The sequence below is a fragment of the Meleagris gallopavo genome, chromosome 1 (genome assembly GCF_000146605.3).
Source record: "Meleagris gallopavo isolate NT-WF06-2002-E0010 breed Aviagen turkey brand Nicholas breeding stock chromosome 1, Turkey_5.1, whole genome shotgun sequence".
NCBI lineage: Eukaryota > Metazoa > Chordata > Aves > Galliformes > Phasianidae > Meleagris > Meleagris gallopavo.
Genome location: NC_015011.2, coordinates 6,988,083 through 7,005,215, shown reverse-complemented (window position 1 = coordinate 7,005,215; position 17,133 = coordinate 6,988,083). Strand labels below are relative to the sequence as shown.

The 17,133-nt window shown below is 39.3% G+C and overlaps 1 protein-coding gene across 3 annotated transcripts in view; it reads right to left on the bottom strand.

The window, feature by feature from the left end:
• DMTF1 (cyclin D binding myb like transcription factor 1) overlaps positions 1-17,133 on the bottom strand; it is a 33,472-nt gene that overhangs the window by 11,000 nt on the left and 5,339 nt on the right. Inside the window, exons 1-11 of one of the 3 annotated variants that reach the window (XM_031552763.1) lie at positions 15,849-15,867; positions 12,008-12,124; positions 11,383-11,502; positions 10,453-10,547; positions 9,600-9,714; positions 6,599-6,675; positions 5,231-5,388; positions 4,393-4,425; positions 3,113-3,222; positions 1,934-2,162; positions 115-266 (exon numbers count right to left, since the gene is read on the bottom strand). In XM_031552763.1, the coding sequence (XP_031408623.1) occupies positions 115-266; positions 1,934-2,162; positions 3,113-3,222; positions 4,393-4,425; positions 5,231-5,388; positions 6,599-6,675; positions 9,600-9,714; positions 10,453-10,547; positions 11,383-11,502; positions 12,008-12,116 (1,198 nt within the window). In that variant the 5' untranslated portion in view covers positions 12,117-12,124; positions 15,849-15,867. Of the gene's footprint in view, positions 1-114; positions 267-1,933; positions 2,163-3,112; positions 3,223-4,392; positions 4,426-5,230; positions 5,389-6,598; positions 6,694-9,599; positions 9,715-10,452; positions 10,548-11,382; positions 11,503-12,007; positions 12,125-15,848; positions 15,868-17,133 lie in introns of those variants that run through there. The other 2 variants (XM_019617117.2, XM_010716082.3) reach the window with 2 other exon arrangements.

Here is a 17,133-nt window from a genome sequence, read left to right as displayed (position 1 = left end):
TAAAAGCAATGCACTCTTCAGCCTGCAACGCTTTAAGGAGACAGAAGAATCCAGCCTTATTCCTCTGATGCTTGTGAAAGAAGTTTTCAGAAAAGTGAACAACTAGTACATTACCAGGGAATGAAACATCTTTGTGGTTTGCAATCTGTCTTTTGATGGTCCACCATTTACTCCGAAGCCACTGTGGTGAACGGACACTACTCCATCCTTCAGCAAGTAAATCCCAATTGATGTCGTTTTCATCAGAAACTTCAAGTTCCGCTATCCTGACAGGATATAGAAAACATTCAGCTGTTAGAAACTACCCCCTGAAGCAGAAGAGGTGTTGCACATCTCTGGTCTTGTCACATGTAACAGAGGCAAAATGGCATGCTAGTGAATAGTCTGCCAGAGCTCATGTATTGACATACGCTTCCAAGGCTCCACGCTGCCAGAGGTCAAGCAAAATCATGAACAACAGAAAATGGACTAGACCTGTTAGATGATCCAGTCCATCTCCTTGCCATGCAGGATTATTCTCCTTATTACATATACATTCGGGCTTCATTCAGATTATTGTTAAGCATTACAAACAATGGCATTTGTGTCTTTTATTCTTTGGAAAATCATTCCTCAAACACATCTCCATAGCGGGAAATATTTCCTGAGATTCACTCTGAATGTTCACTTAATTAATTTCATGTCAGTTTACTTCTGTTTTCTCCTAAATAACACTCATCCATCCTTAATTTTTTTTTTTTTTTTTGCCTCCTCTCAAATGCTTCTTAGCCAAAGTAGATAAAGATGAAATTAGCTACAATATTAAATGGTTCCTCATAAATTAATCCCATCAGGCTCTCCAGGAAAGGAGCAGTCTCCACACAGTTCTGGCAGACGTTACGCACAACACTGGATTCTACCAGAATCTGTCTGAATACTGTTAACATCTCTGAAGTGCCTCCTGCTCATCTGTACCTGGAGCACATGAAAGAGAGGTGATAAGCGAGAAGGGAAAGGATTTTTGTAAAAGTTAAATTCTCTTCATAAATCAAGCAATGATACTGAATATTGATAGCTAAAAGAAAAAGGAAAAAGGTACCAAAACCAACCCTGAAGGATGACTGTACTAAGAGTTAAAAAGATAGATACCACTTGTGCATAAATACTAAGAATTATAGCCAGCACATACTGAAACGCAGAATCAGGTTACTCATTTTGAGATCAGGTCAAACAAATTCAGGAAATCAGTGAATAGTGCTCTGTAAATAATTTTTAGATTCCCTTATATGCCCAGGATTTTTATTCCCACCCCCGACTATGAACCCATAAAAATCCACTGGCTAAAAAGCCTGAGTTAAAGGCATATGAAATGGGAGGAGGACTGGAGAGAGCAAAAGATTTCCAAAGTTACTGAGCTTTTCACTACCAGGTTGCCAGTTAAAATGGAGTCATCAAAAATGCTGAAATCCAATCAATGTTTGTCAGCCTACATGAAATTAATTTGCAGTCTCAGTTTAGTTCCTTGTAGACGAGATGTCCACATCACAGAAACCACCACCACACTTGACCCTTGTTGGTCATCTCAGCAGAGAGGCCAAGGACTGAATGGGCAGGGAGACTGAACTACCCTCCAGTTAAGGGTTAAAGCGCATTGGTGGGGCAATGTGTGGGAAGCTTGCACGGTCGCTGCCTGTGCTGTACCTGTTCTGTGGAATAAAGAAGACTTCAGTCTCCAGGGTTTTCAATCTGACACCTTTCACGAGCACTAAAATTCACTAAAAAACAAAAACAAAAAATATGTTCAATAATAAATCTCTGGGAACTGTAAATGCAGCAGTGACTTTTGGAAGCTTCTAAAATTTTTAAGACTCTAAGAGATCAGCAAAAGGGACCCCAATGGAATCCTGCTAGCATCACATATTCTGAACCTTTAAAAGCAACTAAAATAACAAACCTTAAGATCAGATTTATTTCATCTTCCTTGGTCCATTCAGTCCCCCCACTTTGTTTCCAGTTGAGATAGTTGAGCCATTTAGAGCGGCACTGTTTTTCAGAGCGTGTTCCGACCCGTTCTGCTACAGCAGCCCATGATACACCTTGTGTGACAATGTCACCTGGTTCTGTGCTAGTTAGCTCGTGAACTACTTCTGCTAGTCTCTTTTCTTCTTCTTCTGTCCACTTTCCTGAAAGAGAAAAAAGCCCTCCAGCTCAACCAGCAGCAGATGACCTCTGTTCTGATCTGTGACATCACCATTGTATTCCAGATACAAGTATGGATTTGTGAAGAAGGTATGATTGTTCTCATTTATCAACAATTTACAGTGTAATCCGTTCTTAACTAATAGGGTTAGGGTTCATAATTCATTTTTGCCATGCTATTGTCAAGTTATATCCTCTCTTCTTGTGGATGAATGAAGCCACACAGAACTTACCAAAATATCAAAGCAAACTGGTCCAAGCTACATGACTTACATGAGTTGAAGTAAATTAAACACACAAAACTCCAGCTTACAATAACTACATGAGCTCTGATGAAGTTTTTTCTTCCATTTAAATATATAAATTACAAAATAAACAATGCTTTACTCCTTAAGTGCTCCTGTCTCTTAATTGTCTCTTAATTAAATATAAAGACATAAAGTGTATGTCTATAAACACTCAATACAAGGCAAAGTATTTTTAATCCATTTCAATAAAATATGCTCCAGTGGCATAAACATGATGGATAACTGACTGCAGAACTATCTTAAAGATGATAAACAGCAGAAACTTATACTAAATGCATTCCAAAAAAGGTCCCCAGATTTCACACTTTACTCACTCAGCCCAGATTTACACATCTGAAAACAGAATCACAGAATGCTTTAGGTTGGAAGGAACCAAGATAACTCAAAACCAAACCTCCTAACACCAGCAGGAAAGCCATCCACTGGATCAGGTTGCCAAAGCCCCACCCAACCTGGCTCTGAACTCTTCCAGAGATGGGGCACCTGCAATTTCCATGGGCAACCTCTTCTGGTATCTCACCACCCTCATAATGAAGAATTTCTTCCTTGTATCTAATCAGTTACTGACAGAGGCAGAGATGGGACAACTCTAACTGGAATATGTCACTGACTGGCATTTACCTCACCTGTGTTGCAGGTATCCTTCATCAATCTACATCGATCTTTTACAGAAGAAGCACTTCTCCCCAGTGCAGCTCCTATTGTGGCCCAGTCGTTGCCGTGCTTTATTCTCAGTCTGAAGAGAAACATCCCTATTAGCACTATATCCGTTTATGAGGTTACCAAAGTAACTCTCTACAAAAGTAGGAAAAATGTGCACTTCACAAACTTAAAAACAGAATGAGAAGTCACTTTGATACTACTGTACAGAATTTTTAATATATTTTCTGTTATCACTGATAATTTTTCTATATATCACTAGAAATCTTCTCAAGTGGCACAGCTAAGCCTCAGAATACTTGCTTTTAAAGGAAGTATCTATAACTTATTATCTATTTGTCACTCAGGTGCGTTGTGAAGCATAATTATTGCGTAAGCACAGTATGAAAGTTTATCTAAACATGCAATATCCCTTCTACACAGGTTCCCTGATTTTTTTTAAAGTGGTATAGAGACTGCTTGAAAAATCTAAGTAATGTCTAATCAAAATCCAGGCAAGCTACAACTTAAATGAGGCAAAATACTGCACAATCATACTCATAATTTTAACTATTATTTTCCTGCAAGGTTACTTAACATGTAGAGCCATGAGTATTCCGGACACAACTGGAGCCACAGGCATCTTGCGAGTGACAAACCAACTAAACCGACCTAAACAAATCCATCAACACAATGCAATGAACCCTCTGCCTTCCTTCAGCCCAGCAAGGGCTTTCTTCAAACTGTTTTCTTCAAGCTCTAAGAGGAGATAAAGCCTGCTGCCCTTCCCTCTTCATCTACTGGGTTCATGACAAAACCAAAAAGCCTTATTGACTAATTTATGTCTCTCTCTCATACTTCATAGGGAAATCCTACCCATGACCAGTGAATTTCTTTACAGACAACCTTTGCAGGAGTTTCCTGAAGAAAAGAATCGCTGTTTTTCACAAACACAATCACAACTGAGCTTCACTGTGCTTGTAAAAATCTGAAACATGACTCGTTTCAGCAGAAGGCTTATTTCAGGCTTTGCTGCATGTTACTTAAGTACTGAATTCACACTAAAAAATAATTAAAATTTATATTTAATTTATCTTCAGATAAATTTAGCAGCCACAACCTTCTGGTAGGTGAAGAACTCAAATTTACACCTGATTTTATAGGTGATTCACCTGACTTCATAAGCAACTTTAAGTGCTTTCATACAACAAAACAACCAGTTACAACCACCCAAAGTACTCAATATGACCTCGTTAATAAGACTTACTCTTTAAGCCTTTCAATTTCCTCAGGTGTATACCTACAAAACAGGTGAACAAAAAGACATCATTTTAAACAGAAAGCATACAACACAAATATTTTTGTTTTACTAACCACACAGTAAGTTTTAATTACAATGAAATTCAATTACCAAGAATTTCAGCTCTAAGAGACAATGACAGAATGCCTGGAGAGAACTCAAAGAACAACTGTCATTTACCACGCCAGTGCATTTCTAAGGCAATCTGGTCTAAAATTTCTCTCATTTGCCACTGAAAATCTCCATTCTCAGTGAAGTCACTTTAAAAAACACAATCAGAATGTCATCTGTTAGTCTCTGAAACAAACAACTACTTTCTTTCCTTTCTGTCTCAGTATACAACCAGCATAAGGCAGGAACCAATTAAAAAAAAAAAATCACCATTGGGATAATATTTTACTTTCCAATCATCTTTAAAAACTAAAACCACGTGTCCTTAGCAGCACTTCCAGATCGCACCATACCCACTGCTTTACAGACAGGGAAACTAAGGGCAGACGGATTAAGAGCAATTAGCTCAAGGTCACAGTTCTAGGAAGAAACTATACCTCAGCAGATCCATGCTTGTGTCAAAGTCTTCTAATTGCATCAGAATCCCCTCTGCAGTCTGCCTTTTAAGTTGTGGATACCATCAACTTAACTATTAGCACGGTTGTTCAAGCAGAATTCAGCAGAGGTCACTTATGATCAGGAAGAGCTGGGTCTGTTTGGCTAGTATCTTCTGTGTCATGCGTAACATGTCAAACATTAAACAAATGACTCTACTCATACCAATAAAACCATGCAGCATTAGAGGTTTTCATACTTTCCAACATGGTTTCTGTCATCATACATGCGAAGAACTCTTCTATAAACAGCAAAGAGAGGCCGATTCAGACCCCAAGCTATTGTCCTGTAGAAATCTTTTCTTTCATCTTTTGACATTTCAAATATAATTTCAGTGGCATCTTTTATTCCACGGGCCTAGAGGAAAGTATTTAAAAAAAAGCTTAGATGAAGACTCCTAGAGCTCAAGCAGAACATTTAAGAACTGAAGCTTCACATACCATTATGAAGTTTTCTAAGTATTCCAAATAAGGAAGCCCATGATTTTAACTGAGTATTTATAAATCAGCTGCTTTAAATAAAAGTCTTGAACATTTGGCTTTTAACACTGAAACCTGGGCAGAAACTGAAGCTCTAACCTTCCTCCATGTAAAATCTGTCCAACATATTTTATTATCAAAAGTTGAACATCATAATAGAATTAGCTTGGTGTCATACAAGGCGAAGTTGTCAAACAGCTCTAACAATTTGTTACTTAACTTTAGATATTCTTGATCTAAAAGCTACTCTTCTTCTTCTAATGGAAATTGCAAGCAGATTTTAATACAAAAAGCCAATGGAATTAAGTATAAAAGGAAAGTTTTTGCTTCATCTCAGCTTCAACAAAAAAACCGTAACAGTTTGTTTATTTAAAGTACTACATCTCCAAAAAACAAGCAGGAAGGTAAATGGGAAGGTATGAATCAGACAAATTAGCAGCAACTCAGTTATCTAAGTGGCTTAAAAACATTCATCTAGATTTAGAAAAGTATTACTCACTATAAACGATTTAGTGGCAGAAGTTCTAATACAGATGTGAGTAGGCACAAGTTGCTAGAACCAACACCAAGGATATCTATGCCAATGGAGACTGAATTCAGAGCTATTCTAATCCTCAAATAAAGGCTGGTGAACCTGTAATATCCAGCCTACGGATTTGCAGCTGCACATGCTAAGAAAGCTCAAATATTCTCAGCTGTAAGCCAACCACAAATGTGACTTACTGGCAATTATCACCGTTGGCATGTTAACTGCATGCCTATTTCTATGCTGAGCTATAATGCTGGTATATTAAGGGTAAGAAAGAAGACAGATATCCTGTTAGCATTGTAAAAACAGGTAAGACATGGTATCAAGTCTGGAAGTTAACTGAACAATTAGTAAGGAAAATTATCTTCGCAATGTTCATTCTGTAGTCTTAAATCTTGTGTACAACTATCTTAGGTATTTCAAGTAGGTAATGACAATTTCTACTATGTAGAAATAGAATAGAATCATGTATTGCACATTCTGTAAAGTGCTGAAGGAAATTGATTTCTAGTAGCAGCACAGCTATACCAACAGGCAGATAACGTACTCTAACACATACCTTTAAGTAACGTTCAATGTTACTCATCAAAATGTCAATTTCTTCCTTTGACCACATCCCCTGCTTCCACTTATGGCCTTAAAACAGAAATGAAACTGAAGTGAAAGTCAGCAAAGCAATATATCAGAAAACACATCCCTCATTACTGCAATGAATTAAGAAAGAAAAAGGAGTAGTAATTTTAGGTATTTTAACTAGAATTGGTTTCAAACAGATGTTATTTCAAAACTGATAAACGATACTTAGTGACTTGTCAACTACCAAGAAATATTTAAATCAAGCAAATCAGATGCCTCGTCCAAACCTTTATTTTTTGAAAATAACACTGCTCTCTTTATGTGCTGTCAGCTCATGTTTTCAGGGTCTCTCTTCAAACAAAACTATCACAGGATCATTAAGGTTGGAAAAGACCACTACGACCACGTAGTCCAACCATCAACCCATCCCCTCCATGCCCACTAACCACATCCCTCTGTGCCACATCTCCACACTTCTTGAATACCTCCAGGGATGGTGACTCCACCACCTCCCTGAGCAGTGTGCCAATGCATTACCATTCCTTCTGAGAAGAAATTTTTCCTAATACCCAACTTGAAAAACAAACAAACAAAAAAAAGTAGACACCTTAAAACCTGGAACTTGAAAAACTAGAAAGATTCTGTCTTGAAATTGACAGAAATTACTATACACTCAGATGATTCCAAAAGCTGGAACTTAAAATGTAACTCATAATATTACTTTGGGAATTGGCAGCACTGTGGGCTTCTCTTACACACCTTACTGCTTCCCAGCATGTGAGTAGTGCTATCTACCAGTGCCTTCCAGAGAGGCATTCTCTTTTTTTTTCCATTGGAATAGTAATCCAGTGGCCACAGACAAAAGAAAGACTCATGTCGAGTGTTTTATTTCCCAAATAAAAGTGGCAAATCAATAGAAATAAATGTTATGCGTCCTGTCTATGCCCTTAGTCAGCTAAGCTCTGAAAGTAAAAACAATTCGCATTACTCAAAGAAAAAATTCCAAGGATTGGTTTCAATAAAACATTAAGACATTCCCCCCTTGAATTTATGCATAGCTTCCTCTTTTTCCCCTCATAACATACTTAATAGCAAGGATCACTTATAATTAAGATTATGCTGGTGACCCAGTTTACATCCTGATGAGTGCTGGCTACCTGCCCATCTCTGCTCAGAGAAATCATGGTACTTTCTTCTCAGCTTGCTAATTACCAGAGCTGAGAAGCAGTACACACCAAAAGACTATTTACTTAAATTCAAAGTACAGGCATTATTATTAATTCTGTTCAAACTGATGAGAGAATACTCTTGCCTGTGCTTGACGATTTCAAACTCCTCTTCCAAAGCTACAGAGGCAGAACTTACTACTCTAGCTGTGATTCATGCCATTATCAAAGCATTGACCTCTGAAGGGACACAGGTACTTCTTTACATGGAATAACCTTTAACACCCTACTATTTTAGGAAAGGAAGTCTATTTTTGTACTTCATGTTTGTACATTTAGAGCCAAGCTTATCTTGCTTTCTTTTCTCCACGACCTGTGGGCATTCTTAACAGTGGAGATAGTTATAAGCTCAAGCAACATGTCAAACTTCCAGCTTGTCTAAGAGGAGATAAGCAGAGAGATTCCTCCAGAGCTGATTTCATGGAGACCTCAGAAGAGGTTCAGCTCATATAGTTTCACAAATAATTTGCTAAGTATATTTCATTGGAAAGGTCTTCCCTATGCTATTTCTCTTAATTAAAATCACCACATTTAGTGCCCTCATTCATCCACAACTGTAAGATGCTACTTGTGATGTCAGTTGATATGGCTGTGAGAAAACTACAAAAAAAAGGACCAAACACGGTAAGTTTTTGACATGTTTTGCAGGATACTCATCAAATATAAGGTCATCAAGCCACATGCAGCCATTTTTCTGCCACATCACCAGTACTTGCTCCTTCAGTCAGAGCTGAGAATGTGCTACTCTCAACATAAGTTCTTCACCATTAGCTATCGAAAAGACGGTAATCTCTGTACTCTCTCTCATCCCAGAGCACAGAAATGTAGTAATGTGCTTGTAACATTACTTGCAGTAACATGACAGTGAGTATAACAGACATGGACAGAACTGCTTGGCTCCCTCCTAGTTTTCCATATCAAACACCAGGACTTTTCATGCCTCATCCGTATTTTTTCACAGACTCAGCAGCGCTCTGGAGTAGAAATCATTGTGTAAGGGACCATTTGCTTCTGTGAGAGAAAACCACTGTCTTCCTCTCAAGTTTTTTAACAACAAAGGATTTTGCTTTGTACTGATAGAAGAGAGGTTTTTTTTCTGCAAAGCAGTAAGGTCAGGATAAGACAAACAGGGGAAAAACTGAGGAATTTGGAGAGGTGTATTCATCTGACATGATGTAAGTTGCTTAGGCATGCCTGGGAGGTTGGAGGTACCAAAAAAATAAAAATAAAAATCAACAACAAACCTCTGAAGCTCAGCAACTGCTGAACTGCTACATGACCATGCATTTGGAAAGGGAAGAATATTGTCAGCTGGTAGTTTTAGGAGTAGCAGTGTTTATTTCAGTATTGATCTGTGCACAAGTTCAGAAATTCATTTTTTCACAAGTACCTACCCTGTGACTGGTGCTTCCCATCTCCCAACCAGGCAAATGGAGCCAACACACAACCATGTGCCTCATCTGTGCTGAAAGACATTACCCACAGCAGTTCTCTACACGGCCACTAGAAATACTTTGATCACTTCAAGGATAGCCTCTCTTCCTTTCCAAGTATCTGGAGTTCCAGCTTTCTTGCATATAAAGTGTAAGAGAGATGGTGAAGACTTAATGGATTAAATTTCTCTGCAGTTTTAGAACTGGCCTTCTCAAGTATCTACACTAAAAAACCCAGACCAGAGATTACTTTATGCAACCTGCAAAATGTTCTCAAGGGCATTCTGAAAAGCTTACATTCCTACAGAGAATTTAAGTGTCCTACCTTTATTTGTCAGGGAATCCTTATCCTCTTTGGTTGTGAACCAGGCTTGACTAACAGCTGACACTTCTTCATTGCCCATTGGAGAGATTTCATCCAGCTGTTCATTCTGAAGAATCTTGAAAAGACAAGAATGAAGTGGAATGAAATCTTCCATTCTTTCTATCACTTTCCATCTAACATGGAGACATAACTTAAAGGAAAAGGAAACCATTACACCTAGTTATCCTGTTGAATGCTCAGAAAGTACCAGATGTAGCATTAAAAGTAAATTCACTTAAATTCACTTTCATGTAAAGTAAGATTTAGCATCTTACTGGACAGATGCTGTGGGAATTAACTATACAGCAGTCTTCATACTGTTTAAATTATAGTGAACAGAAGAAGTATCGTGGGCTTTGGTGGAAAGAAGACTGTAACCAAGTTCTCCAGTATAGACCTTTTAAATATGGTACACTCACAATGAAAACAGAGCATGACCATTAGGACTGGTGACAAGCCTGCCTGTGCTATAAATTTATAACTGAAAAAAACAACACAGCAGAAATAACATAATCTTGTTTTATTCTATGCTGATTACCACAGAGCAAATAATCAGCAATGGAGGTTAACATCTATCACTGTTTACTGTACTGCTTTTTGGGAGGAAAGCTAGATTTGAATAACCTCTTATATGTATAAAATGATCCAACTGCACTCTTATGTTTACAAACAAGGCCTGTCCTCAAATGCATCAGTTTCATACTAAAAGTAACCTTATTCATCCAATAAGACTTTTCTGCTCTTTGTTTCCATTTTCATTTCAATTTCTGTAACAAAATACACGAAATAGGTCAATTTTGAAGTTTTACTGTACCTGAATCTGAGTAACAGTTCCTTCGTTAATCTCATCTTCAGCTACCTCAGCGGTAGCAGTCATGGTCACCTCAAAGCTCTGATCATTTTCTGAAACTTCAGAATAGGAAAGTCAGTTGTATACCTTACTTCTGTAACATTTTTATGCATGTTATATGGGTTTTACCAACTGCCACCTTAGTCCTGAAAAATTTTTAAGAGGCCTTATTTGGTATTTAATTGTTGATCACAATGATTATCAACTCTTTCTGTTCATAAAACTTAAATATGGGTACAGAAACCATTAGCTTTTCATGTGAATACAACCAAAAAAACTAATTTGAAACACGTAAATAGAACATTTATTTTATTAATGCTTCCTTTCCTGCCCTATCTTCAGGATTCTCCAATTACTCAGAGACACCATTCAAACCTTTTGGTAGCATTCTTATCCTGGCACTTAAACAATACACCTGTACCTGCAGTCCTCTATCTATAACGCAGATTTATTTTGCCAGTATCACAGAATAACAGAATGGCTTGAGCTGAAAAAGACCACAATGATCATTTAGTTTCAACCTCCCTGCTATGTGCAGGGTCACCAACCACCAGACCAGGCTGCCCAGAGCCACATCCAGCCTGGCCTTGAAGCATCTAGGGACAGGGCATCCACAACCTCCTTGGGCAACCTGTTCCAGTGCTTCACCACCCTCTGAGTGAAGAACTTCTTCCTAATATCTAACCTAACCCTCCCCTTTCTCAGTTTAAAACCATTCCTCATTCTACTGTAGATACAAGTTGCTGCAAAACATCAAAGACTCTAAGAGGCAAAAAATATAAACATGCATTAATAGAATTTGTAAACGAACACAAGATATTCAGCTTACAATCCAAAGAGTTAACTTTTAACTCTTACCGATAGAAACAACTGCTTCAACTTAAAACAACTTACTTGGAACTGCAACAACAGAAATGCAGGGAGCTGAGTCATCAAGGCTCTGGTCATCCTCTGACAAGCAAAGCCTTTTGTGTGGAGGTTCGGCGCTGTCTTCAGAGTTTACTTCATCAGTTTCTAGCAACAAAAACATACATGGGTCCCTTTAGGTCTGCAAAGTGAAGGCCTTGAGAAAAACTGGACAATGACCAAATCAAAAAGCAGAAGCAATTGTGAGAGGTTGGTTGAGATGCTTATTACTGCCCAGGACCTTAACATCAGTTATGGGCAGTAACAATTCACATAAATATTCCATTAAGTTTACTTCATAAATTCCACAGGTCGTTATCCTTGAACTCTCTGTTGCATAACAAAACCCTTAAGCCCATGGAAATCTGTGCGTGTGCTCAGTTCTAAGAACGCATTTCCACTGAAATAAATGAGAACAGTTATAGCCTTGTCAGGCACATACCTACAAAATTTTGGGGCTTACGCTTCGTATGACACTTCATCCTTCTTTAAACTAAAACAGAATTAATCTCAGCAGAATCCCAATAGCTTGTCTAATTCGGAGGCAGGCAAGAATCATAGAAAGATCAATGAAAAAAAAGAAGAAATAATACCACGCAATACAATTCAATACCGTTTTGAGGGCAATGAAGTATGAGGTTTCCTTCAGTGTCCTGAGTCAGAGTCACGGAGTTCACTGTTTCTACTGTCACTGTGTCAGACTCTTCTTCAACTGTGCTCATACTCAAACCTGAAAGAGCAATGCAAGCGTTAGTTTCCTTCAGACTGCCACCTTGCCCTTAATGCTGCTGCCTTTTTCTCAAACAGTCCATCAAAACCCCACAGAGAATGACAAATCTCCATCTGTTCTTTTACAAGAATAATTCCAGAGTTAAAAGAGATTTACCTGCCATTGCCATTTCTGCATACTTATACATTGCACAGAGTAAAATCTGGTAGTTTCAAAGCTACCATTCTATTTAAAATAACACTCAACATTCATACTCAGGAGCATTTCAGATCTACTTTGTTGTTCTTTTTATTTTTGGAATAGAAACCTAAGCTGTTGCTTTTCAGCATCTTTTACTATTTGCCCCTTTATTATTTGTAACATTTCTCATTTATTAATTTTACTGTTACATAACCTTGTAAAGCCAGTCAACTCTGAGAAATACTTCTGTACTCATACTGCTCATAGCTGAGCTATTTACGGAGTGCTAAGGTGCAAAGTTTGATTCTCCTTCCCTGCATACAAGTAACTGCTAGTGCTTCTTCTGCACCAAAGAATGAACGTAAGCACCAGAAAAGCTGGCTGTAGGTAGTCACCAGCACGAAAGATTACAGAAGTAGTGCAGTATTTTCTCAGAAGGACAAAGCCATGGCAGGTCTTTACTGGTTGTGATGTTTGCTGCATGGCCAAAGCACTGACTGTTAAGAACCAAAAGAGGAAACCTTAAATCTAGAAGGTGAAGAACTCATATGTACTTTCTGGATAACTTTACTGTGGAGAACGTTGTTCATCCAAACCTGAGATCTCCACTGCAGCTGAGGAGGAAGGTACACCACGACCAGCAGCTGCTACACAGAGCTGGAACAGAAATCCAGACAGACTACTGCTGAGGCACATCTAACAACAGCATTGAGAACCCAAGTACTCCTTAAAAAGCACAGAAAGATGTGCACAGTGTTGTCCCAGAAGTTGAGATTTGCTAGGAAAGAAACATCCCTTGATGTAACCCCTGGCCTGAGCAGGGCTTTTGTAACCTTCTGCCATTCTCCCAAGAGTGGTTCATCCCAACAGCAGGTGCAGGCTCTCCAAGAAACAGAATCACCTTCTGTGTTTGATGCTCCATGTTTAGCATATGTCAACTTCCCTGACTAATACACATAATTCGGCTTTGGTGAAAAGTGAGGAAGAGCCAAATTCTTCACTTGAGTAAAAAAATTCAAATCAGCTTTAATGGATCAGCTGGAACCTCACAAAAAAAACCTCACTTTATAGAACATGAAGTCAAAGCCAAGTGGGTCTTTTGGACGTTATTTTTTTATTAATTTAAACGCACAAATATAAGGTAAACTAATGGACACCAGCACTAACCTACAAGACAAGTGAGCCTTGCAAATCTCCAGCCTTCACAATAATCACTGGCTTCCAGCTGAGTAACAACAGAACATATGCTGGAGACCCATCCAATATGATAAAGGAGGGGACCACCTGAAGCGTATGGGGCGTGCAGCGGAGAAAGCACAACACTGCTCCTGGAGACAGTGCCCTCACATGGCTGCTTTGGCCTCCAGGTCTTCTATTTCTTGCAGGTTGACAGCCGAGGCCATGCGAGATAATGCTGCACCACCAGAGAGATCTTCTGGAATGGGCCGTGCAATTCCATTTAATTTGTACACCTGCATGTCAGCCACACATCTGCTATTGGAAGAGTTAGCAACAAAGTTAACGACAGCCAATAGTTTTTAAATAAGTGAGACTGTAACAAGCAGTCCCTTCACTTCCAAAAGTCACCTTATTTTTATAACATCACTGAGAATACGTGAATATCATTTTGAAAACGCACTGCTTTCTATGTAAAAGAAACTCTTTCACTGTAAATGTGTGGCCCAGGACGTTTCTTCATCCTGGATTTCACTGCTTTCTTTAGAGATACAAATCTATCATTAATTTTATGTTCTGGAGGAGGGTGTTAGCTTGTGGGGAAAGGGAATAGTGCTGAACACACGCACATTAACAGTGTGGATGGATATAATTAAATGCAGTGAAGACTGAAGATTTTTCTATTTCTAAGCTAACAGTTGAGAAATAAATGCAAATTGAATAAGCACCTTATAGTGCCTTGATAAGACTGTTGGGTGTGTTTACCAAAGCTAACACTTTTCACAGTTCCTGACAACTTTAAATAGGATTCAGTGCACAACTAAAGAGATATGAGAATATTTTGCCCACAAGAATTCTTTAATATAGAACACCAGTGTTGTTTTACACTACATAATACAGCAGTTCTTACCAGCTTTAAAAAACAAACATCAGGTCTAGGCACAAAATAACAGTTTATTTTATACTGAGAAAAAAAAAAAGAATATTTTAATACAAAATTTCTGTAATTCTTAATCATTTTCATCAGGCAGATGGACCCGATTGTTCTGTGGGCTATGAAAGTTAAGTGCTTGTAAGAAGTAATATTCTTCCATGCAGACAAGCTTCTGTCACGATGCCTTGTTATTAACCGAATCTTACTGCTTCTGTGAACTGGTGGGTATCTTTTAACATTTCAAAAAGCAATTGCATAAAAGGTTGTGCTCTTTACATCAGGCAAAAAGTATATTTCACTGAACTCTGAATGAGGCAAGAATTAAAGCACACTAAAGGAGGCTTTCAGCTATTGAAGTGAGCGTTCCCACTGGTACATAGGATGCGCTGGGATTTCAGTGCATTCACTCAAGAGTGACACAATGGAAACAATGTCATTCCAGAATACTACACATCTTCTATTTAATAAAGCCTGAATGTTTACTGTATTCCATACCACGACTTTAGTAAGGTCAACACTTCTGATGCACAATCAGGAAATGTTGCTGTTTGACTAGAGCCAATTCTTTTATGCTATTATTTGATGAAAATAAATAAATAAATAAATAAAACCCACAAAACTTTCTTCCCACACTGCATGGGTTCCACTCCAATCTAAATCAAAGTCACAGAGGAACTGACTTCCAACAGCTGCAGCAAGAACGTAAGAAGGGGACCAAACTGCACAGATATCAAACACAAGGACCCAGGGACTGGAGTTCAACGTACACAAAGATTTATTAAACTGTATGAACGTGAGATTGCAGCTCTGCAAGAACAATGAAGTTGTACTCATTTGTGGTAATTAAGGAAGCAGGCCATCACAAAAATGGGAATATGCTGTAGTCAGTGGGACAAACTGTTCTCATTTACATCGATGCACACTGATTTACATTTGGCAGAACTCCATGAGTGCTAGCCTACCCATTGATATTTTCATAAAAAGCACTGAGCATGTTTAAATGTCAAAAACACGCAAAGTGAAATTAGCACTGCTTCAAAAGGAAAGACAAAACAAGAAAGTGTCTCCCCTTCCCAATAACAGGAAACAGCCCTGAGGCACAAGTATGGGTACGGATAAGAATCTTCCTAAGACTGAAGTGTACTAAGAGAATTTCTTTTCTTTCATGTAAATCCAGTCTCATTTGAAGCATTAAGCAATCAACTTTTTCACCATTATAAAGAGGCAGGAATTTACGATAACAATCAAATTTGGAATGCTAATTGTAGAAGGCACGAGATAAAACCACAGCTCTGCTGCTTTATGTTAGACAGGTGAACAAACACAGCACTAGTTCTCACAAATGGGGGGGGACTATTAGAAACAGTAAGAAACAGTACAGACACATGGTAAATGTTTCATAAAATCATAGAAGGAAGGGACCTCAAAGCTCACCTAGGTCCAATTCCCTGCCATGGGCTGGTTGCCCCCCATCACCGTGGAGGTGTTCAGGGAACGTCTGGATGATGTGTTGAGGGACATGGCTTAGCGAGTACTATTAGTGATAGGTGGATGGTTGGACTGGATGATCTTGTAAGTCTTTTCCAACCTTGGTGTTTCTGTGATTCTGTGATCAGACCAGGCAGCCCAGGGACCAACGCCTCCAGAGACAGGGCATACACAGCTTCACAACCCCTCTAAATAAAGAACCTAACATCTAACTTACACTTCCCCTCTTTCAGTTTAAAGCTATCCCCATAGAATATCCAAAGTTGGAAGGGATCCTTTAAGATCATTGTATCCAACAGTTCTATTAAATGTCCAGAAAGCAAGCATGAAGTTGCTGCTGCTTCTGAAGTAGAAGCAACCACCTTCTTGCTAGGTGGTCTTCTGTTTTTGCAGCTGGACTTTAACCATGCTGTCAAGGAATTAATTGCATCTATTGCCAGAGCAGTGCTGGCAAACAAAAAGGATTTTCTAGATCGCCATGGTGTATTACTTACAACAGCCAGGTAGATCTAAACAATGGTGAATAAAAGCTCACAAATAGTGTGAGCCAAAGATCTAAGTGTAACACACTTCACTGTGCCTGAATACACAGTCAAGAATACAGAGATCTCAAAAGGAAGGGGGGGGTGAGGAGGGAAGAAGGAAATAAAGGAAAAGCTCGCCTGAATGTGCACCGTGGTGTGTAACGGTGATGCTGGGAAGCTTGGTCCTGCTCCTGGATGCAAACCCTGATCCTGGCAGAGTAACACATTTCAGAACCCACTCAAAGCCCCGAGCAACTTCCTCATCTTTGCCAGATAAGAAATAACGAAATGAAGCAGATAAAAGCCAGAAGCTTAGGCTCTGGGCCTGGTCTGGAAGTTGGCGACCCTGCACATAGCGGGGAAAGGGGAGGGGGAGGGTTTGAAACTAGATGCTCACCGCGGTCCTTTTCAACCCAGGCCATTCTGCGATTCTACGATACCCCAACCATAGCCGGAGAGAGGGGAAACCGGGCGCTTTAAAGGCGTTCCCGCAGGTTGCCCTTTATTACAGATACCGAGATGAAGCGAAAGAAGTTTAACACCAAACCCGCACCGCCCCCATTCCCGACCCCCGCGCCGTGGGGCTCTCCCAGCTTCTCCCCACTTTCGCACCCCGCCTCCAAACGCCGCCCGGCAGCGCCTGGGCTGGCGGAGAAGCACGGCCCTAACCCTCAGCCTCGGCACCAGCCTCAGCGCCGCCATTTGAG